Raw genomic sequence first — 24,314 nt, 5'->3', positions numbered from 1 at the left:
AAAAAAAAAAAGGGGAAGAACACCTAGGTTTTCATAGGTATTAGAACCAGAAGTCACCCATATCTTGAGCAGTTGATTAGTAAGAAGGAACCATTCTAACCCAGTCTCCTTATTTTACAGCCCAGAGGGTCTCTTATTAGATTAGCAGCAGAGCCAGAGCTAGCATCTTGCTCACCTCTTAATCTAGAATTTTTTCCCGCCAGACAAGGATGCCCTTCCTGAGAATCTTCTCCATCTTAGAAGTCAGCTCTGTTGCTATTAAGCCTTGGAATTTTGAAGCATTTGTCCTAGGTTGCCCAGTTTTGATAGATTTCAGTACAGTATCTTGGCAAGGGGTCAAAAATGCGGGGCAGGCACAAACTCTTTTCAGGGTTCCGTCCATAGATAAAACTGACAGGCACCATATAATGATGAAGGCCTGACACCCACCCACCCCCAAGATAGATTTTATTAACAATAAAACAACCATCTGGATTCCAGCCAGCATTACAGTATTGGCACTTGATCATATCTATCTGCCTGTCTAGACAAATCCCTCTAACATCCAGGTACTAAGGGAAGAGAAATAAGAATTAAGTTTTAATGGAGTAGGAAACTGCAATCCATACTTCCAAAAATAATGTCATTTCTCAAAGTCAAAATGCACAAGTTATAACATCTGATAAGGTGTTTGAAAGAAGAGAAAGAGATTCCTATTTTCCATTCCCATCTATCTTATCTTCCTTCACCAAGCTATGCAGCCCAAGGTTATACCTGAATCCACCAATACAGATGCATACACATCCTGGCAACTCTTGTCCATCTTCCAGCCAGAACCGAGCTGATGGAAATGGGATGCCACCCTCCCTGGAACTCTTTTAGATGTCACCTGACCTGGGTTTGGTGCCTGATTGGTATTATCTACTTCACTTGTGAGGTCCTCAGAGAGTTTTAGAAAATAGATTCACACACTTGGCTGAGAGGTGTGTACAGTCATACACTGTCAACAATGCAGCCGCTAAGCTCTCTCCAGGAAGAATTTTCGAAGCTGCAGTTTCTCAGAAGACAGGGGAAAGGTGGCAGGAGCAAAGGGAACAAACAACCCTCATTGTGAAATTGTTCAGCGCCGAGGTGCAGAGACAAGCTCTTACACGCACATGTTTTACACCACTTTATGAGAATAAAATAGCTTTCTTAAAGACCCAGCTCTAAATGCATGTTCCATGATGAGGTACATACTGTAGAGAGAGATGCCAGAGAAATACTTTAAAGTTGCCTTAGAGATGGTTTGATGGGTTTTACATTTGACTTGAATGAAACTCTGCACTTCTTAGTATTTTGTGGTATTTGCTGAAACAAACTGGGGCTAGGCCTGTAAGAGGAAGTTGCTTTTTGGTTAGGACCTGTTACATTAAGCTCAACATCAGTAATGATAAAATTGTGGCAATCAGTTCTACAGGGGTATTTTTGTTCTTCTGTCACATAAAACCAGTAGGACAGTTATTTTTTAAGCAGAAGGAGTAGAAGAGATTAGACCACTGCTTCTCAACTAGGAGATTTTTGTCCCGTCTGGGTACAGGCAATGTTTAGTGGCATTTTTTAGTTGTCACCGTGTGTGTGTGTGCGTGTGCATGTGCATGCACACGTGTGTTACTGGCCTCTAGTGGGTAGAATGGCCAGGGATGTTGCTAAACATCCTACGGTGCACAGGACAGCCCCTACCACAAAGAATGACCTGGCCCTCAATGTCAATAGTGCCAAAGTTGAGAAACCCTGGATAGAGGAATGGACACCAGACTGAATTAGGAGGGTCTAGCTTCAGACTTCACGTTTTAAGACTAAGGGACCACCAAATCTCTGCTTTTTGTGTCTCTGTTTCCCTGTCTGCAAAATAAATATTAATAGACATGTTCTTCTTTATACAAATATGAGGAATCATGAAATTATATACTCCAAATGCTGTGATTTCTTCAGAAAAAAGGGTCTCTATGAAATCAAAGCACAGTTATTATTAGTGTGCCAAGATGAGCTCATGAAATTGTGTCTTAAGAACTGTATTCCTCTCCCTGGAAAAAAAAATTCCTCCAGGAAAAAAAAAAAAAAACAAAAAAAACAGAAATGATCTCATCATGATTACACCTGCCACACCAAAAAACAGACACACTTCAGAGAAATGAAATTCTTTCCCTTCAGCAATGAACTAAGCTGAGTCTGTAATTAAGATCTTAATAAGGGAGGCAGAAGGCTCAATTCAGGTGCCGCGGGCTATGAGGCAAGAGCGCCCATGCCAGGTTTAAAGCAAGAACAATTGGATGCAAATCCCCCGCACTGCTTGACACTCTCAGGTGTTCCAAACAAGTCCATATTTCAAAATGGGCATGCCTTTATTTCTAAAGATGCCTATTTCTGTAAAGAAAAGGAAAGGGAGCACCTTGTTATTTACAAGTCAATGTTAAAAAAAAAAAAAAAAAAACCCACAACATCTTAGATAGTTTCCTGCAAAAGGCTGCTGTAAGGGAGATGGGATAATGCCTTCGACAGTGGGTTAATCTCAGGAGCAGCTCTTGATGACAGTCTCTAGAGTGACCATGTGTTTCCGGACTCTTCCAGGCAGTCCCCAGGTTCAAATATCCTTTCCTTTGTCAGACCATATGTCCCATTTTTTTTGGTTTGTAAAACATGGATACATACTCACAAAAAACAAATATTTTGAAACCAACAATAAAGGATGGGAATGCAAGTATTTTTCTTGATTATGGATCTGCCATGGTTGAATTTCCGATTTGGGAGAAAAAGAGCTAGGCACTGATAAGAATCTTAGATTCCATCAACATATGTGTTCTCTAATTGACAAGGTGATCTCTGTAAGGAAATGAGATCTATTCCAGGGCCTCTGGGCCTCTGTAAGATTGCCTAGAAGTCCAGCTCCACAGTGACAGGGGTTATTAAGAGAAAGGAGGCTGTCTGGTTGCGTGCATTTCTGCTATTCCCTTCCTCGAGACCATTTAAAGGTGTGCTCGTCATGCTGGGCTCTGAGTGGAGAGGGTCAGGGAAGCAGTGATAACACTGGACTTCTTCCCCAGGGGAGCACGCAGGGGAAAGAGGGCTCGACATGTTGCTAGGCCCATGCTGCTGTGCTAGTGCGGCCGTACTGAGGGTCCACGAACCCATTTCCTGCCAAACTCTCTGTCATGCCACAGTGACTCGTAACAAGAACCAAAGAATAAAAGGAGAAAAAAAACCTCATCGACAGATGACTGACGTGTCCTGACACTAAAGACTCAGAAGTGGCTGGAGTGTCTAGAAGTTCACTTTACTGCCATTTTCTGTGTGCTGGCTTTGCCTGTTATGGTTATTTTGGGAGGCAGAGGGTGTTGGGGGCCAGATAAGCCCAGCTCATTCTTAAAGTGTCCTCTAGCTGAGTCCTCAGTTAGCTTAGCCTCATCTCCTGTGGGAGTAAGGCATTCAATTAAGGAAAACAAATGGACTATTATGAATCATTGAGATTAAGGCTAACTCACAGTTACCAAGCGATAGCACAGGGTTTCTGCCTAACCAAAAAATACTAGGAAAAACATTAATGACACATCATGTTACCTAAATGCCTAATGCCTTAATAAGTAGACAGGAGATCTGGTTCAAATCTGAACTTTACTTGTGTTTTGGTTACTGCAACTTTCTATTGGGTTTCACAGATAATTAATCCATCCACTGCCCCCACATCAACAACCCACACACAGCAAAAAAAGGAATTAAAATTAATTTCAAAATAGCTATCAAATATTTTTGTTGCTTGAAATGGTTTTACTTTTACATATTCATGGTTGCTCAATCTTTGTTTCCGGTGGGCGTAAACAGAACATTTCACATGAGGGACGTTTTTGGCAGCATCATATAACTATTACCTTGACATGTGAGACATATCAGGGGAATTCTAATTTGCAAGATTGAGATTTGCCAACAGTCATGACGCTTACAAATCACTGGACCCAGGCTTTGACTGAGGATCATGAACTACCTATTTAGACATAATTTAAGCAACAGTAGTGGTTAGGGAGGGGATTAGGGAGAAAGATACTAGCTGTTTTTTTTTGTTTTGTTTTGTTTTTTTGAAGAATAACTGGGATTTGGTAGTCCATTGTGGGGCCCAGGCATATGTATTGGACACTGGCAACTGTAATATCTCCATGAGAGCTGCCTGCACTCCCTACCTCAACCATGCAAAACTGCTCTCAACACCACCACTATCCATATTTCTGGAGTGCCTGTTCTATCTTCCGCACATTCACCTAGATCTCATTGTTTAGTCCAACTGTCTTCTAAGAGAGTCACCCTTTCCAGTGAAGGGTAGAAAAGGTCACCAACAAGGTCACTTATCTTAAAATGCAGATTGTTCTGGAAAATAGGCCTTTGCAGGCTGTCATGTTCCCTAGCTGTGTGGAGTCCTCATTAGCCAGCAAGAATTACTGCAGAGAGATGGCTGGAATGTTCAAAGTAAATAAGATGGAGGGGGTGTTGTTGGCAAAGTATAAACAGGGTTTTTTTTTGTGTGTGTGTGTGTGTCCCCTTTTCATGCCCATACTCTTTGCAATCATCTATTACCTAGGAAACCGTCCGTTACTCTCTGGCATTTTAAGTTAGAAATATAGTATTTCTTCCCAATGGCCCTGTTTTATTTGTCTTGGTGAGAAGTCCTGATAATTCAGCCTATATGTTCCTGCAGAGTATTGCCTTGGTCCTAGTGGTTGGCATTTCAAACCAATTTGTTTCGATTTCTTTCTGACCCTAAAATGATCTAAACATAGACAACCAAGACCTCTTACTTTACATTTATGTCATTCTAATTGACTGTGGTTGGATAAGAGATTTTACTCTGAACTTCTCATGTACTCCCAACTTACATTCTTTGGATTTTACCTTCGGTTTTTCAAATTGATGCCTTTCTCTTTTCCTCACCGATATTTGTGTTATGGATAAACAATTCTAGTGAATGTTTCCTCTTAAACTTTTATCTATATAAAACTTCCATATTTATATATCTGTATATCTTTGTGTGTATGTGTATATAACATCATATAATAGCTGCCATTTATTAAATGTCTACTATCTGCTGGAAAGGACAACTGTCATATATTATATCCTATAACTATCTGATAAGACAGGTATTATTCCCATTTTATAAATGAGGAAAAGGGGGTTTAAAGTAGCTTGCATAAAATTATACTGTTAGAAAGTAACAAAAGTGGGATTTGAAACAAAGTCCATTTTTTTTTTTAACGATACCATATAGTGTTAAGATCCTCTTAAATGGCTATTCGTGTATACATTTTTTCTCCTGTGAGCAAAGGCTTATAATTTCAGGAATATTGAGTCCAATGAATAATAATGAAGGAACCAACGCAAAAGAATTTTAGCAAGTGGAGCTATATGCTATTAGGGTCCTATGCTTACAATACACATCCAGGCCCAGGGAATACTCAACAATACTCAACCATCTCAACCTAGCAACTGGGATTTTGACATAATTCTGTCACCAAGTCTTGAGTACACACCATCCTTTCAACATGTATTGAGCATCTACTATACAAAGAGAACTGGAGCCAGCTAGCATTGTCTGCTTACTATATGCCAAGAGCCATAGTAAATACTTCATTCATATATTATCTCAGGTCTTGAAACAATAGTATGAGGCAGTTATTCTTATCGCTATTTTACAGATAATGCTGTAAAATGAGGCTTACAGAGCTTAACTTGCCTAAGGTCACAGAGCTACAAGCCATAAGGAACAGAAATGCCTTTCTCCAAAGCCCATGCGCTATCACGTCTCTAATACAAGAGCACAAAAGACCAAGTCTCAGCCCCCTCAAAACCTCACAGACCCTAGATCATGCTTTTTATTCAAGGACTTTTCAATCAATCTGCCTCTACATACAAATAAAGGGTGGGTCTCTCATATTCAGTGGGGTTTACTTAAAACTAAACAGGCTCAGTAGGCAACCTATCTGAGTTACATGTATCCTTTAGATAATGATTTGATTGAAAGAGGTTGATAAGTAAGGTAGTGCTAACAGAGTAGGGCAGAGGAAAAACATAACAGCCTATTTTAGGGATTATAGGACAGTCCAGGAGACAAAGGTTTCAGAGTTTGATTGTTTAAACAGAGTGGCTGGATGAGGAGACTTTACTAGCAGGACTGACAGGCCGCTCAAGTCATGCAAGCACAAAGAGACAGGCAGATGAATGCGGGCAGCGGACCAGGATTTCCCATAGCAGAATCTAAGGAGAAGGAAAAATGAGGGCTACAGGATGTGCATTAAAGATGTCGCATCCATGTGTCGGAGGCGAGGGGCAGCAGTAGACAGGTGGGGTGAGGGGCCTGGGGAGTAGGGGGTTGGAAGTAAGACCTACCGAAGTCAGTATTAAAGAAGCATAAGGAAAGCCTGAAAAGAAGAAGAAGCAGAAAAGAAGAAGAAGAAGAAGAAGAAGAAGAAGAAGAAGAACCGGTGAGGTTATAAAAGCACGAAAGAGGGAGGAAATTTGCAAAAAGACCGGACGCGGTGGCTCATACCTGTAATCCCAGCACTTTGGGAGGCTGAGGTAGGTGGATCACCTGAGGTCAAGAGTTTGAGACCAGCCTGGCCAACACAGTGAAACCCGTCTCTACTGAAAATACAAAAATTATCCGGGCATGGTGGCGGGCACTTGTAAACCCAGCTACGCAGGAGGCCGAGGCAGAGGAATCACTTGAACCCAGGAGGCAGAGGTTGCAGTGAGCTGAGATGGTGCCACTGCACTCCAGCCTGGGCAACAGAGTGAAACTCAACATCAAAAAAAGAAAAAAAGAAAAGTGGAGAGGAAGGTGTTTTTTTCAGAAGACTGGAGTGAAGGGAGAGACAGGGAGTCACTGAATTCTGAGAACAGGACTGACGTGTATTCCAGCAAGGAAAGGATGCTAAAGGAATCCTTGGTATGTTACGCACTGTGCAACTTGCTAAATTTGGTATTATCAGGCACCTTCAGTTCTCTAAAGGCTTTTATCTCTGTGTAGTTAAGCCATTTAGCTCTGCAAATGGGTTTGCTAAATAAATACATAAATACATAAATAACCAAGTTGATATTTTTCAAAGCATGTTTTAGTGCTTTTAAATCCATAGATCTCATACAAGGTTTAAAAAGGAAAAGGGCAGGAGTCCTACATTTGGATTGGTTGCAAAATCATACAGAGAAAATAAAGCATTTTAAACCAAAATATCAAAGCAAGGAAATAATTGGGAATTTTATAGGTTATACATGACCATATTGACTAAATCAAAGACCCTCTGTCATTATTTTCCTCAGTCTTGCTTGAGAAAATACGAATACTTTCAAAGTCCCTTCCAAAGCACACGGTTTCTCAGCACACAGGTTCTCCTTTCCCTGATCTCCATTCAACCAGAACACAGGGCTCTCTGACTTTCAGAATGCAGCTTTCTTAATGGCATTGTAAGTTCCGTCTGTAATTTTTCTCCAGTCAAAACGTTAAAGAATGAATTTGTTGCATGGCAGACGAGATAAATAATTTAGAATTTTAATGTAGGCACGTAAGGGCTCAGAAATTTGGCAAAGCCACAAAAGCATCTCTGCTCAGCCATTAGCGGCCAGGCCAAGTGGCTGCTGAGCCCCCGCCAGGGCTGGGCCTGAGGTGGGCGGGGCCTCGGGCCTGGCAGGCACAAACGGGGCGGGTTCTCGGGGCTTCTGCTCAAACATAGCTGCTCAGAGACCTTTCCATCACCCTCCCGGCAAACAGCACAACCATCCACCTCCAGACCTTAAGGAGCGAGCCTTCACTGGGTAAGCAAACCAAGGCCATCGGGGCAATCCCCTAATCCCCCAGTCCCCGCCCAATTAAGAACATGCTCTGTATATGAAGGGGATTTTGTAGAAAACTCTTAATAAATGAAGCCCCCATAATTTACTATCACATAACCACAGACTGAATCCCTTCCAAGAGAAATGGAAAATTAAGTACATATGACAGTGACTGCAACCTTCCTGTGGACAAATAAAAAACATATAGGGAAATAAAGACAGACTAGATATGTACTAACCAGAAATGTCTGTCCGGAGTAATAGTTTACGTTCCACAGTTCTCAGGATTGTTGCAAGTATGTTGCTGCCTGGCCTGAAGCTGTGTATGTTAAGTGCAAAATAAGTGAAGGTTTGTTGTTCCCTAGTTGTGATCCCTGGGGCAACCAAACCAGATAATCAGGTTAACAACGACAAAAAATCTTATAGGGCCTGTTTCATAAGTCTTTCAGTGAACATTTTAAGATCTGTGCTAAATTTACAGTGCATAGAGCAATGTAGTATTTTAAAGATAATTCTTGTCTCCAGGATTTTACAATCTAATAATTATCTGGTTTTACTACCTAAGTGGCTCAAGTTAAACAAATAACTGCCAAGAGTGCATTTCATTTTACTTTGTGGAGTTACTGTCTTAAAAGGAAATTATCCTGCAGGAATACTTGGGATGAAATAGTCTTAAACTTTCTGGGAAAAGAAAACACTAGCCATATTTTAGAGAGGTCACCGATGGTTCTTTCTCTTAATAGTGGTTCAAGTCGTGAGTTCTGGAGCCAGATCGCCTTACTTCTAATCCCAGCTCACCACTTTCTAGCTGTGTGGCATTAGATAAATTACTTAACCTCTCTGTGTCATTTGAAATTGAGTATAAAAATAGTACCCACCTTATAGAGCTATTGGGAGAGTTGAATATGACAATCTTGTATTGTCACAGTAAGTCTCAATTAATGTTACTTCATTGCCTTTGTGTCTCTCCTCTACTTACAATAACAAAATCCTTTCCTGAAGTAAAGTTGTTCATTATTAAAAAGAGAGAAAGAAAACTTTATAAAAAAGTAAAAGTGGATTTCTTCAGTTGTTGGTTGATTTAGTAGTCATCATAGGGCATAAGTCATTTGTCCGGTCAGAGAAGTTAACTTCTTTGCTGGTGAAGTTGCCCACAGGCTAATAAAAATCGTGTATTGACATCATTTGGCAAAGTGTTCAACACCAGTAAGGCCCAGTGGAGAAGCAGGTCTCTCCATGAATGCCAATTGCAGTTTACATTGTCAGTCACTTTATCGGTTGCCTTTAGATTTTCTTTCCATAAAGAGAAAAGCTAAACACGATGAGATCATTGAATAAAAGTGACTTGAGACGTCGTCACTTTCGTCACTTTCTAGATTACGGCACTCAATGTTAATTTCAGCCATTTATACTTTCCAATAATAGACACATGAACATACTTTCTCTTTTATTCTGCAAGCTAGTTCTTATTCAACAACAAGGAAAGGAGGAGGAAAAAAGTCACTCCAGGCTGAGTAGTATCTGGTCCTATCATTGTTCTAAATAAGGAAATATGGGGTGACCCACTTTAAGAAAGATAGCTTTCCTGCCAGGTAGAGGGATTTGTTTCTGGTTGCATCCTAAAGTCAAATATTAATAGTCTTCAGGATAACCCTTTCCTCTGATCTTCCCTACTGAAGAAGATAATAGAAAACTGATAAAACAGAAATAGCTGATACCTGTGTCTTCAGACAGTGGTAACATAGGCATTACAATAAAGACTTTCAACATTTAGATTAAAGCTTTTGAATAAGATTCACAGTTTTTGAACAAAAGCTTTATTATTAAGGCTAGTCAGTGGCTATCAGCTAGACCAAGTATTTACAACCTTACATCAAAAAAGGATGGACCAGAAAAATTTAGAAAAAAAGCGAAGTAGCTTCAGCTAGTATACAGTTAATATAAATTGTCAATTCGAAAGCCTAGCACCCTTGCCCAAATCCACCTTAATAATAACACTTTTGTTTAAAATAGCATAAAATAAAATAGTAGCACTAGCACTCATGTCTATTCATCATTCAAGAAAAATCCATGCCCAATTCATTGCAGTCTGCTTTCTTTGTGTCCCCTGGAAGCTGCTTGCCTCCTTAGATGGGAGTGACTTTAAAAAATAAAAGGAGGGGGGGAATATGTGGAGCAAGTCAAAAATCCTTTTGGCAAGAAAAATACACAAACAATGGTGTAGAATGCATTGGAAAATAACGCTGCTGAAGTACTGTGACTATGACACTCGGTAAGCTTTCAGGTACAGTGAACCAGCCTGAGCCTTCACACTCTCATCCCATTCAAACTCCAATAAAAATGTTTTCAAGAAATGGCTCATACTTATTTATTCCTACATCCAATATCACATAAGGATGTCAACATTTTCCATCCTCAGCTGTGTAATCTACGCTTTTAATTTCTCCCACCAAAAGTGCATATGGCGTACTCTTTCCAAGACCAAACGATTAAAGGAAAGGCTGGAAAACTTTGCACTAAGAGCCAGTCTGAGAGAGACTATGCAGTCCTCATTCCTCCCTTATTACGGCTCCCCAGGGCAGTGGAAGCCAGGCCTGGGAAAGCCAAGGAGACTTGAGCCAATGCCTGCCGCGATTCAAGTCAGACACCCTCTGATCTCCAGTGGCTGCTGTGAAGCGGCCCCAAGTCTTAACTTCTCACCGAGGTATTTCCCCGGCAACTTTCAGAGCAATTGGACTCGGGTGTACTGTGAACCCCTGGAATGAGTCTCAAAGACCGGGTCTTCGCTTGCCTGCTTACATGCCAACCTCAGTGACCGAGACCCATCTTAGAACTCTCCGGGAGACACAAGGGACTGTCACAGTAGGGAACACGCATACACACGCACACACCCGCAGGCACAGCCTTCAGCTTGCAAGGAAACCTGTAAAAGGCACTCTCTTACCTTATACTTCATTTCGGCGGCGTTGAGTTGAGCCGTTTTCCTACACTAGTTAGACAGCATTAAGCACTGCAGTGCCCGCCCCTCCATTGAGTGCAGCACTAGAAGAAATCAAGAAGGTCCCGGGTAGAGCCGCTTGTCAGTCGCAGCGCCTCCCCAAAGTCTCTGAGCTCACTGTTGTGACTGAGGCAGGCTGATCGCGGACCTCATTTGCATGCCGCCCCGCCATTGGCTAGTGGGACAAGGTAATGCTCAGGCCCTGCCCACCCTTAATTCTGAAAAACTGACAAAGAACTTGTAATGTGATCTCTTCTTTTTGCTTTATCAGAGGGTGGAAAATAAAACAGAAAGTGGGGAGCCGTCTTGAACCTTACTCTGTCCCCCCGCCCCCGCCAAAGGAGACGACAGAAAGAAAGAGAAAGAACAGGAAAAGGAGATGCATTCTTTTTAAGATTAACCCAAATTTTAAAGAAACTGAATTCACAAAAGCAGTCTGACAGTCGCGCTTCCTGTGATCTAGCAACTCCTTCATAAACCCATTTCGTTCCAAAGCCATTCACCTCACAATCTCTACATGAAACGAACTCCGGGAACAAAAGGTTTTCTGTCTCCGGGCCCCTTTTTACTAACCACCCCTGCTGATACCTCTCTCTCTCTCTCTCTCTGTCCCTTTTTCTTTCCCCCTCCTCCTGCCTCCTTTGTGTGTGTGTGTGACTGTTTGCTTTTTTTGTTCTTTTCAACGTTCAAAGTACTTCGAGATGTCAGTCTACCAGGAGCTGGAAGACAATTCTCCCTTAGTGAAAAGGAACCCTCTAGCACACGCACTCAGCGTTTTCCTGGACAGCTTCTCACCAGGGCCTCAGAGTTGCAGGTCACACATATTGAGCGACCTTCAGTGGCTTTGCTGAGGATAAAGGTTAGATGTGACCTCTCAGATGGGGTTGACCAGTGCACGCCCTATACATCATCACCGTCCACTGAGTTCTGTGTTTTTTGACGGCTGGCATTTCTAGCTCCAGCTTTGAACGCTGCAGTGTTTTTCCTTCTGACCTCTGTCCTGAGGATGACCCATTAACCCACCAACACTTATTATCCAGGGAAACGAAAATGCCCACTGTTTGATGAGCCTGGTTTAAAAGACCAGTCAGCACAGAACATAATTTCTATAAAGGTTCCACTTTAGGATTTCTATAAAGAAAGAGAATCACCCAGAAAGCAGAAATGGTCACCTTCTGCAACTCTTCTCAAGGATAGAGCAGTGAGGTGAAAAATTCCTTTTTCCTGGGCAAGACTGAGACTTGGTGAATCCAGACAATAGCTGTCCCCGAGTGGGATGCACTCCAACCAGACTACATGACTTGGATGGAAAAATCAGCCCTTATTATTATTATTATTTTTTTCCTGACCAAGTTGGATCAGAATCTGATTCCCTTCGCCTCTAACACACAAATTCCCAATGGATGAAAACTCTACTTTTATGATCTAAGCAAAAGGAATGAGAGAGCAGCTGTCCTACAAAAGTGGTTTCCAGATGCAGGGTTGGCAGGTTCGTTTGCAGTTCAAAGTGGCACCGATTCCAGGGACGTGACCCCCCAGGCCATTCTAATGAGGTTGACAAACCTGTTCCAACCTGTCTTAGGCCTTGCTTTTCCTCATTCGTCCTTAGAGCAAAAATAAGCCTGAGCAAATGTACAAGGCCTTTCTGAACACATATTAAGCATGCAGCATATTGCATTGTAAAGATCTCCCTAAGAATCCTGCAGACTGACTGGAGAGTCGTTAGTTTGCAGGAAATCGTTTTTGGTGTCTGCCTGGATAAAGGAGGACAATAATTCGAAGCCCTTCCCATCTGTAAGATGAGTCTTGTGGCCTCCAAGAGATCTAGATAACATTCCTTTGGCTTCCTAAGTGGTCAAACTGAATCCTCTTTCTGTTTTGTTTGATGAGTATCATTGAGTAAATGAGTGCTGTCCTATTATATTTTAATGTTTTCAAACAGTTTCCAAAAGTCTGTGCTGGGGGTTTTTGTAATTTCATTCTCTAGCTAGAAGGCTTGGTTCCCAACAAGTGGCCCTCCTGCTTTCCTGTTTCTGTCCTGTGAGGTAATTAAGACACATGTCCGGAAGTTCATTTCAAGAAGGTTTGGGTCAGTATATAGTTAGTTGCATAAAGGAAAGCACAAGGGTGTTGGAATCAGGTAAACCTGTGGTGTGCTGGAACCTCAAAACATTTAAAATTTTTTTTTTTTTTTTGAGACAAAGTTTCATTCTTGTTGCCTAGGCTGGAGTGCAGTGGCGCAGTATTGGCTCACTGCAACCTCCACGTCTCGGGTTCAAGCGATTCTCCTGCCTCAGTCTCCCAAGTAGCTGGGATTACATGTGTCTGCCACCACGCCTGGCTAATTTTTTGTACTTTTAGTAGAAACTGGGTTTCACCAGGTTGGCCAGGATAGTCTCAAACTCCTGACCTCAGGTGATCCACCTGCCTCAGACTCCCAAAGTGCTGGAATTCCAGACATGAGCCACTGTGCCTGGCCAGTTGAACTTCTTAATTTTGGTATCCTTCACTATGAAACAGAGAAAATAATAATACCTGCTAGCCTCATAATGAGGATTAAATAAGATAATGTGGATAGAATTTAGTAGTACTTGTTACATTGTAAGACTGTAAATGGTTGCTTATTCTTATTACTGCTAATAGTTATTATTTTAATATTAATATTGGATTTATGATATATTATTTTGTTAATATTTTATATGACATTAGTGTTATATTCTATTGTAGATTATTATTTAATTATTGTATTAATTATAACTAGTATTACTGTTAGACTACTGTTGATAAGTGTGGTAGGCATTGAGGAAAAGTTGGAGGAACCCCTTCCTCTGTGTGCCATTCTTTCATACGGCAGCTTTCTCACTGAACTATTATCACTAGAGCACCTAGCATGTGCCAGGTACCTTTTTAGGAGGGGAGGATACAGCAGTAGCCCAGACAAAGTTCCCATCTTCATGGAGCTTACTGTCTAGTGAGAGTTGAGGAAAATAATTAAATGAATGTATAATATGATTTGCAGTGATACATGCTATGAAGAAAAATTAAGCAGGGAAAATGGCTAGAGGAAAACAGATCCGGGTGGGACAGGATGTGTATTATTTTGGATAAAGTGGTCAGGGAAGCTCCTCTGAGGAGATGATATTTAAGCAGAAATCTGAATAATTTGAGGGATCCAGCCACTCAGAGATCTGGGGGATGAGCATTCGGGACAGAAGTGACCCAGGGAAAGGGCCCGCAGTAGGCATGAGCTTAGTGTGTCTAAGAGCAGCAAGCTGTCTGGTGTGCTTAGCGTGGTGTACACAAGGCTGGATGGAGAGGATGAGCTCAGAGAGGTAGGTGGTCGGGAGCTTGGATTTTTTCCTGAGTGTGACATGAAGCCTCTGCGGTGTTTTGAGCAGGGAGTAATCTATTTCTCTCTGTTTTGTTAAACACTCAAGGACAGCAGGCTGTCTTAATGCAGCTTAAATAGTGCAGATAGTTGTTACTGTATTCGTGTCATTTAGTAGGTTTCCCTCAAAACTCTTCAGGGAAACACAAATTGTCTCAGTGAATACAGAAACAATTCCCTTCCTCATTTATTACTATCTGATGCAAAAATGATATTTAAACTGGGCTATGTAATTGATTTAGGCAGCAGACCTAGTATTCCCATAGAGACCCTCCTAAAATTGGCTGGAACTCTGGGGCTCCGGCTCCACCTCCTGCACTTGCCAGCACTCTGGCGAGCATCCCTGCCTGTCATCCTTGCTGCCTGCTTGCTCCTCGACCAAGCACTCTTCCTTCCCAATGCTCGTGCAGGCAAGAGTCAGGGAAATGGCACCGGATGCCATTCTAATGATTTTCCAGCTGCGACTGGGCACTGGCATAAATACAGCAAAAAATCAAGCGGAAGCTAGAAGGAAGAAATATTTCTGTTGACAATGTGGAAGGAACCCACGTGACAGCTCTCTAAGAGTGAAGGGCAAAGAGTGAAGAGCATGTGAGGGCAGGAAGTGACTTTGGAAATCACCTAATCCAGTCACTCATAGAGAGGGCAGAGCTGTCGCTCAGAGAGGTTGAGTGCCTCACACAGGGCCCCACCAGCTTGAGTTATAACAGCAATCAGCGGTGAGGTCGGGCCCCTGAATCTCTTGGTCTGGTCTATTCTAATGATTTCTTTTTAGTATCTTTGCCTAACTCCCTGCTGTCATCTATCTTCCACATTGATCACTACATGTTTAATTCCTAGAATACAGAGCCGATCACATTACTAGCATGTTTAAAAACCTCTAATGACACTTCAATGGCTTAGCAAGCAAAATCCGGACACTTTGGTGTGGACCACCATCTGAATCCACCCTTTCTTTCTCCCTCTACCCCCCACCCGCATCCCACACTCTAGCCATACTTGGGGGTGTGGGGTTGGGGGGAACTTACTGATTCCAAGACAGGCTTGCACCTTCCTGACTTGCACAGGCAGGCCCTTCTGCTGAGAATGACCCCCCTTCACTCTTTTGCTGTCACGTTTGGCCTCAACACTAACTCTTTTGTGTATCCTTGTCTACAACCCCCACCCTACCCACCTCGCCCTTTCAGAACTAATTCCTCCCTCCCTTCACTATGCCCCCATTGTACTGGAACACGGCTCTATTATAAGGGCTTTCCATGTTGTCTCATAATGATTTGTTGATGTCTGTTTCCCCAGCTCTGATATGTGCTCCTGGGGAACAGGGTGGTATCTTGTTCATCTCTGTGTCCCCTGTCCTGTTGTATATCTTACAGGTGCATAAATGCTTACAGCATCAATGAGTAAAAAGATAAATGTAACTTCAAAGAACGTATGTTTATCATGAGGTTCTGTTTGTTGCTCAGGAAGGGAACAGGGAAGACATATTCCCCTGTGTGTTTGAGTTTCACTGTGAGTTTTCCATTTATTTAAAATGGTGTTAGGATGCACCTTTTCAGAGTCAACTCAAGGCCTGTTGCTAGTTCTGCGTCTATGAGCCAAGAATAGCTTTTACATTTTTAAGTGGTTGGGGAAAAAACCAAGATAAGACATGAAAATGATGTGAAATTCAAATTTCGATGTCTATAGATAAAGTTTTATTGGAACACAGCCATCCCTATTCATGTAGGGATGTCTTTTGAGCTGTAATGGCAGACTCTGAGCAGATGCCACAGAGATGGCAAAGCCCCCAAAGCCAAAGAAAAAGTATTATATGGTTGTCTCTAGAAGTTTGCCGACCCACAGTCTAGATTAGTGCAAGGTACATCTATGCCTGAGTTCAGAATAAAGTACAGATCTTTCCACATCTACAGGAGAACAATCTGGAAGCTGAGTGAGTGCTAGACCAGAGGAACAAGTCCAGTCCTAAAAAGGAACCATTCTAGGGCCATGTTTTATCATTTCTAGTTTGACATTAGTTTTTAAAAACAATCTATATATACCAAAGTTATTTCAAAAATAATTAGAGGCAGCAACTTTTCCAGTCTTTCGCAAGTCTCCAGAAACCTCCCCAAAGACCAGCCATTGAGAGTTTTCTCCTTCAATCCAACTGACCCTTGGTTTTCTCCTTCCATCTAACTGACCCTTGGTTCATTCAGCCTTCACTGAAACCCTCCCAGGTGCCAGGCCCTGTGCCAGATATTTACAAGCATGAGTCCATTTAATATTCATCTCACGTAACAGCCCTGTGAGGTAGGTTGTATTGTTCTTACTTTACACTTCACAAAACCAAGACTGGAGAAGTTCTGCAGCATGTGTCAACTTACAGGGTGATGGCACGTTTGGTTTATGAACCCAGGTTTTCTGGTTTCTGAGTCTGTGTGGCCCTGACCATGGAGCTATACTGCTGCCAAAGGCTTCCTCTTTTCGTATGAATGAATGAATGAATGCACTTCATTATCTGAGCACACATTTGTCTGCTCAATAAGGTCAAGTTTCCACCCTAGTGGGACTAAGCTCAACTAAGAAACAGGTATTGCTCTTGAGTTGTGAGGAGGGCTGATGCAGCAGTGTAAATACAAACACACACACCCCTTACTCACTTGCACATTCGAGCCTGTGTGTATGTAGTTCTTCTTTCATCACTCTGCCGCCCTTTGTGGCTCTGCTTACCTACATCCCATTCTGCCTCCCACTTGTACCCTATCTTCTTTATAAAAGCTTTCCTAGAAAAATCTCTCCATTGTTGCTCTCCTCCTTCTAATCTTCCTCTGTATCTCTGGACTCTCATCACCTGTGGCCTAAGTCAGTGCTTCCCAAATCCGATTTCCCTTAAGAAACAATAAGGAATGCTTAGGCCTCTCATCTTTAAGTATGAGCCTCAGTAGGCTTAGTATGAGGCCATGGAATCTACCCATTTAAAGTGATCTTCATCCATACCGCACCCAGCGGTAGCTCACACTTGTAATCCGCGCACTTTGTGTGGCCAAGGCAGGAGGATTGCTTGAGCCCAGGAGTTTGAGACCAGCCTGGGCAATATAGCAAGACATCATCTCTACAAAATAAAATAAAATTAACCAGCTGTGGTGGTGCATACCTATAGTCTCAGTTACTTAGGAGGCTGAGTGGGGAGGATCACTTGAGCCCAGAAGGTCGAGGCTGCAGTGTGACGTGTTTGTGCCACTGCACTGCAGCCTGGGAGACAGAGTGAGACCCTGTCTCTAAAAAAATAAAAAAAATAAAAAAATCTGCATATGATCTCCAGTCAGTTTTATGTGTATGACACACCATTCAGTGCTTGGTATTACCTTACATGGTTTCCTTTGAGAGAGTTGCTTCTCCACAACGAGATTCTGACCAATTTATAGAAGAGGGTTCTGTCTTTTCTTTTGTTGTATCCTCTTTTGCACCTATGTAGGTGACTGCATCCCATCTTTTGTCCTCTCAAGCCCTGTGTCTTTTCTGTGCACACTGCCTTCACTGAATTCAACAGGGGGAAAAAATAAGCCACTTCTCAGAAGGCAAGGGAAAGAGCTCTTCTCATTTCAAGGCAATAAACCTCTTTTATCTACTGGACTGGTCAAGCTCTTGGAATGAATGAAAGTCTATTATTAGAGAAAAGCCTAAGAACAGTCTTAACGCTTGATTCCTTACGTGCTATGAAATGGGGCTTTCATTCACTTTCTCTCCACTAATATTTTGGCACAAGAGACCTCATGAAGGCTACCCAACCTTACCCTCAGCTACCTCTTTAGCAACAGTGTCCTAGGAATACATTCTATTTTCTGAAAGACTTGTTAAGGTAATATTAAAAAAAAATAATAGGCCAGGCACGGCAGCTCACACCTGTAATCCCAGCACTTTGGGACACCGAGGTGGGCAGATCACAAGGTAAGGAGATTGAGACCATCCTGGCCAACATGGTGAAACCCCATCTCCACTAAAAGTACAAAAATTAGCTGGGCGTGGTGGTGCACACCTGTAGTCCCAGCTATTCAGGAAGATAAGACAGGAGATTCGCTTGAACCCAGGAGGTGGAGGTTGCAGTGAGCCAAGATTGCGCCACTGCACTCCAGCCTGGGTGACAGAGTGAGACCCTGTCTCATACAAAAAAAAAGAAACTTGTTTCTGCAGATGGAGGGTAGTGTTTTCTGAAAAGGCTCCTTGACTCATGATCCCTGAATTTCTTCTCATTTGGTTCCCTCCTAACTCATTTCGCTCTCAAGGACAGGCTGCCTGGGGATGGTGGGGCGCTAGGCAGCAGAGAATGGAAGCAGTTTCCCTAGATCTTCTAGGTTACAGCAACGTGGTGGATCTCCACGCTGTGAAGACTTGACAAGGGCCTGGTGCCTCTTACCACTCGGCTGAGCTTGAGCAGGCTATCGCTGTACAGCGCCTTACAACCACCACTCCTACTGAGCCCTCTTCCTGCTGCTCTCCGCCTTCTATCTCTTTGAGGTGGCTTTTAATTCTCCCAAGAATGAAATACTAAAATGGGATGTCTTAGGCCCCTCTTAGCTCTTGACAAACCGTGAAATAGTACATGTAAAACCGTGTCACTACCGTGCTACTAAAAACCCAGCCAGACCACCTAAAGTGGAGTGATTATGGGTAATATCTTGACTTGATGTTTAAAACACTGTGCGATTGTGAAGTTTTGATGTTTAGTGTTATTCTAACTGTGGAATACTTAATTACTACCTTTTTTCTTCAAAGAATTGAAAAACGTTGACAGATTAAATTAGGTGTTAAATAAATGCACTCGACTCTAGTGAAATGTGACAAGCAATTGTGAAGCTCTATTTTAGCGTTTTCTTTATATGAAGGACTTGGGGAAATTAACTTAAAGGTGAAGTGATAAGAAAAATTAGAAACGCATAAAGATTTAGGCTTATTTATCTCCATAAATGTGCAAGGTTCACATTTCTACTATTTATGTGCCCCCAGCTAGGTAAAGGCATAGAATTCAGTGGAAAAAAAGGAGTTTAATAGTGAAATGGTGCAGACTGCCTGGCAAAGCGTCTCTCTTGTTTTCTCTAGCTGTGAGATGTTCTGTTATTACATGCTTTAGTTTGTCCAAATAAACAACTTGTTATATGAAACTGTCATGGAAATCTTTTCTGCTGATAGAAACTTCACACTGTGGATTTTTACAAAGGTTGAGGTGATCTGTCAACATCAAATAAACAGGAATTCCATGGCTGAAATGAGAGTGGCTGTCTCCTCTTTCCGGAAGCACTGCCCAACACAATCATCTTGGTACAAAATACCTATTAAATGACGGGGAGCAAAGGCATCAGGTCTTCCTCTTGCTAACCCTTTGTGCTTCCTCTGTATGTTCCTACATTTGAAAAGTCTTTCTGACTTCTCTGGCATACATATTACCACTTTCTATGTGATGTCATGTGGTATAAGACATGATCTTTCCTTCTTGCCATGGCATGACATCATGTGATATGATGGGACTTTGTAGCCCTCTTCCACTCTCCACGTCTTGCTATTGTCTAGTTGGACTAAGCAGAAAAGGCTTATGGATTATGTGCCTAAGCTTCCTAGATGGGTTGGATGTTCTGTTTTCAGTCTACCTCCGAGCTTTGCCATTCTCCAGTGCACACTGGCCTCTGGAAGTCATCTTCCACACCAGGCATCTAGCATAGCTCCAGGGGCGGAGGTAGGGAAGGCACAGAATGGGGGAGAAGGGAGTATTTTAAACACCAAATGACCACCAGTAATGCCCAGGGTACATCATTTCTTCAGGGACTGGAGATGCATTTTCTCCCCTTCGTGCCCTAAAAGAGCCCAGCTGACCCAGCCCTCCAAGATTTCCCTCCCGTGCCCCGCTTCTCTCATTGGCTGAGGCCGGACAATCTCCAGCAGGCCCAGGGCCAAGGGCCTCTGGCCTGTCTGGCCAGCCCAAGCAGCCGCCAGCTGGCGCTCATGAGCGCATAAAAGGAATCCGGATAATACAAGGTCTGGTGGAGAGGCGGGTGAGAGGAATGTGGTGGGGAACACAGCACACCCTGCACAGTTCAAGCCAAGCTTTTGAAGAGTTTGACTCGTTTTAGAAAACAAAGTGCTCCAGCTATCAGCAGTCTTTTATTTTGTCTGCTAGAGGAATGCCTTGCCAGAGTGGGCCGAGGACTGGGTGGTGGTAAAGACACCAGTGTCCACCCTTGACTTGCCAAACGGAATATGAACGGAGCATTCCTTTCTGCCCACTAAGCCTGGAAATAAAGAGCAGCTCTCTTCTTTATACAAAAAGCCGAAGGGGGGCCCGGCAAGGAGCATGCACAAGGCTTGAAGTCTTGCTCACTGGTACCCCTGAGCTTTACAGGCACTAAGTGTAAGTTCTCTTAACTTGCTAAGGCCTGGCACCCTGTGATTTCAGACTTGAGGATGTAGATGAGGGAGTGTTGCAAGGGTGTTTTTGAAGCCAGGGCATGCAGTTCTCCTGATTCATGCTCTAACCCGCTTTTGGAGCTTCTGGTCTTAGGAGGGGTGGAGAGTAGTGACAAGAAGCAATGCTGTACCCTCCTGGGCCCAGCTGACAGAGGCCATGTCTTCCCCCCAGTTTTCATTTTGCCATCTTAAAATTACTCTACGTTTTCAAAAGTCATCACCTGTGCAGTTCTGGTCACTAGGCAAAAAAAAAAAAAAAGAAAAAAAAAGTCCTTCCTTTTTATCCAGAGAGCTCTGTGCAATTTTTTCTCTCCTCTCAAGCCCACTCTGGGACTCAGCTCCCCAACCATCCCGTCTCTCATGTGCCCCCTAATCTGTCCCACCTTTCTCTCTGCAAGTAAGTTCAGGTCTTCCTTACCCTGAAAACAGATTCACAGTTCCTTGTTCAAAAAGCTGGAGGCCAGATGAGCTTGTGGAATTCAGAATATTTCAGATTTTAGAAAGAGATTTAGAGCATATACCACATATTATAAGACACTCCCAGTGAAATCCATGGCTGCATCCCATAAGCAAAAGCATGCATGTTTCAGCAATCGAATCTACAAAGAGTCATGCCAAGTGGGTAAAAGAATACACATCACCTCGGGCCAACTCCAGTCAGGCTGTGCTGCTGAGTGAGCTATCAAAATACTCCAGATTTTTACATTTTGTTATTGTGGATGAGTGAATATGAGCCACAAACAACGTTCTCTGGGTCTTCAGGATCTTCCCTTTGCCACCTCTCCTTCCCCAACACTGACCAAGTGCCCTCTATCTTTCACTTGCCATGACCAGAGAGTGGGTGGTCCAGCATCCTGGTCTCCTGCTCAGTCCTCCAGGCATCTGCTTCTGACCCCTGTTCCACCAATAACCATCAAAGCCATTGATGCACAGAATAGGAGTAGTGTTGAAATTACTAGAAAAAACAAATGAAAAAGACTTGCAAAATGCCAGCCTTGATGATGATGATGATGAGCATTATGATAATTGAATTCAGCTGATAAAAAAATCACTCCTCTCTAATGGCTGTCAGAGCTTCTAAGCACTAGTTTGCAATTTCTGCACCTACCTGTTGGTGAGCCTGTCCAGTGTGTGGCCTGGTGCAGGTCTGCAGATCACATTTGAGGAGTCCTGCTTCAGGGGAACCCCCAGCCTCCATTGTCTAAGCTGGGGACTGTTATCTGCCTATCAGGAGTTGATCTCCCCTCAACTCCTGAAACTCCCTGTTATTTCCCCTGTTATGAAATCAGCTCCTTTGGTTTCCACAGCAGTGGGCTCTTCTGATTCTTCTACTTCCCTTGCCAGTATGTTTCAGTCTTCTTTTCAGGAGTCTTTCTTCAAGGTTCCATTCTCAGCTCCTTTTCCTTGTGTATTTTCTCCCTCATCTATGTCATGCTCTCCAATGACTTCTACTCTGATGACAATCACATCTCCTAACCTGTGTTCTGAGTTCCAAACCCTCATTTTCTACTGCACCCAAATATTTCAGAGGCATCTCATAAGCTCCTTATAGTCAAATATTGGGATGATTAATTTTATATATTAACCTGGATAGGCCATGTGTGCTACCCAGATATTTGATCAAACACTAGTCTGGATGTTAAATGTTGCTATAAAGGTATTTTATAGATTAGATAACATTGAAATCAGTAGACTTTGCATAAAGTAGATACCCTTCACCATGTGGGTGGGCCTCATGTAATCAGATGAAGGCCTTCAGGGAAAAGAGACTGAGGTCCCCTGAGGAAGAGGGAATTCTGTTCCAGCAGCCTTCAGACTCAAGCTGCAACATCAGCTCTTCCCAGGGTCCACATGCTATGGGTCTACCCTGCAGATTTGGGACTTGGAGCCAATTCCTTGAAAGCAAACCAATCTTTTACTTTTTTTCTCTCTAGACACACACACACACACACACACACACACACACGTGCATGCACGCAAACACATGCACACACACAGACACACACATGTCCTGGAGAACCCTGATTAATACACATATGAATGGTAAATTCCCTTTGAAACAGTGTCTGTTTTAAACCATTCTCTTTCCATTTATGACCCTACCAGTCACCTAGAATCAAAACCCCAGACTGATCCTTTCTTTCTCTCAACTACTTCCCACATCCAATCAGCTGCCAAGCCATATCAATATTTAAATATCAATATTTAAGACATAAATCACCTCCTTTTCATTCATCCACAAAGAGAGAGTCAACTACCACTCAGGCCTGGTTGGTCATAGAATACATCCTCTTTTCTATAGTGATTAATCTGAGAACTTGACAGGTAACTCAGAGTCAATCCAAGCTCTTCTTTGAGATTTGTATATGAAGCCTGGGAGAGAGACAGCTTCTCTGTCTTTGGATCATAGACTGTAAATTCGTGTTTGGTGGTGAATATCTTTTTCCCCTTGTAGAGACAGTCAATAGCAAGAGAGAATGAGTCCATGTGCAAAAAGAAGCAAAGACATTTAGAGTGGAGAGATAGAGAGAACCCTAATCCTGTTGTCTGTGCCTCTTGATCCAGCCATGCCTGAAGTCTACTCTTAGACAACTCAATTTAGAAGGCCATAAATACACTTTCCTGACTAACCTAGTATGAGTTATATTTCTTTCACATGCAATGACAGCGTGCTGACTAACCATCTACCAGGAAGTATTTTCCTAGAAGGCAAAGACTATACCTTATTCATTTGTACCCCTTGTGGCAGCACACACAGGGTCTTGGAGATTATAGATACTCAGTCAATATGCTGTGTTGAACTCCCAGCTTGTCTTTAAGGTATTAGCTACATTAAAGTGTGTGGGAGGAGAGGGAGACATGACCAAAAGGAGCATTTTCCGTGGCTGCTATGATGGCAGAAATAGAAATGAGACTTATGTATTAGGAACATTCCAGGGTGATGGTGGTTTGGAGCTCGGTGACCCAAAGGCGAAGCAGATCCAGCCTTTTATTTCAGGTTCATTGATTTTAATCCACAACTTTAACAATGAAAGGAAAAGCAACACATATTTTCACTATTATGTGTAGGGCAGCAGCAGTGTTTTGTCTACCTGTAGATCTGTATAAATGTTTATATTACATTTCCTTGCCAATTAACTAGTACTTGTTAATCCCTACTGAGATGTCATTCACCCATCCACCAATACTTACTAATTGCCCAACATAATGCTAGGCACCTTGGGAGCTACAAAGATGAATAATACCTAGAGGCTGCCCTACTTCTTAAATACCTATTACAGTAGCAGCCAACACGGCTGCAGGAAGATAAACTTGTGTTGGGGGAAAAAGAAATCACACCATAAAGTTATGTAAGTTTCTATTTTAAAATCATCTGGTTCTAATTTACTAAATTTAATGCTTTAGAGCCAATGCCAAAGTGCTACATTTGATTTGTGGAAATACTTTAGCACATTTTTCCATCGTGCTCTTGTACAATATATTTACCACCCTTTTGTTATGGTTAGAAAGATTATGGACCTTAAAAAAAGCCCTCTTTATGAGCTTGCTGATATTTTGTCATAAAATGCCGTAAGATGGAATAAGTCTGGTAAACAACAATATTCACTTAGGAGCATTCCACATGATTTAGTTTTTTTTTTTTTTTTTTTTTTTTTTTTTTTTTTT

General features: G+C 42.4%; 1 protein-coding gene across 2 annotated transcripts in view; it reads right to left on the bottom strand.

The window, feature by feature from the left end:
* The window catches only part of NEDD9 (neural precursor cell expressed, developmentally down-regulated 9), a 201,891-nt gene that overhangs the window by 37,822 nt on the left and 139,755 nt on the right, over positions 1 to 24,314 (bottom strand). The window contains exon 1 of one of the 2 annotated variants that reach the window (XM_017891161.1): positions 10,772 to 10,949. The exons of the other annotated variant lie outside the window; for it this stretch is intronic. Within the exon in view, the coding sequence (XP_017746650.1) occupies positions 10,772 to 10,783 (12 nt within the window). The 5' untranslated portion in view covers positions 10,784 to 10,949. Of the gene's footprint in view, positions 1 to 10,771; positions 10,950 to 24,314 lie in introns of those variants that run through there. 2 annotated transcript variants of the gene reach the window in all.

Source organism: Rhinopithecus bieti, unplaced genomic scaffold (assembly GCF_001698545.2).
Source record: "Rhinopithecus bieti isolate Rb0 unplaced genomic scaffold, ASM169854v2 scaffold_19939, whole genome shotgun sequence".
Taxonomy (NCBI): domain Eukaryota; kingdom Metazoa; phylum Chordata; class Mammalia; order Primates; family Cercopithecidae; genus Rhinopithecus; species Rhinopithecus bieti.
This window is presented reverse-complemented; position numbering and strand designations above follow the sequence as displayed.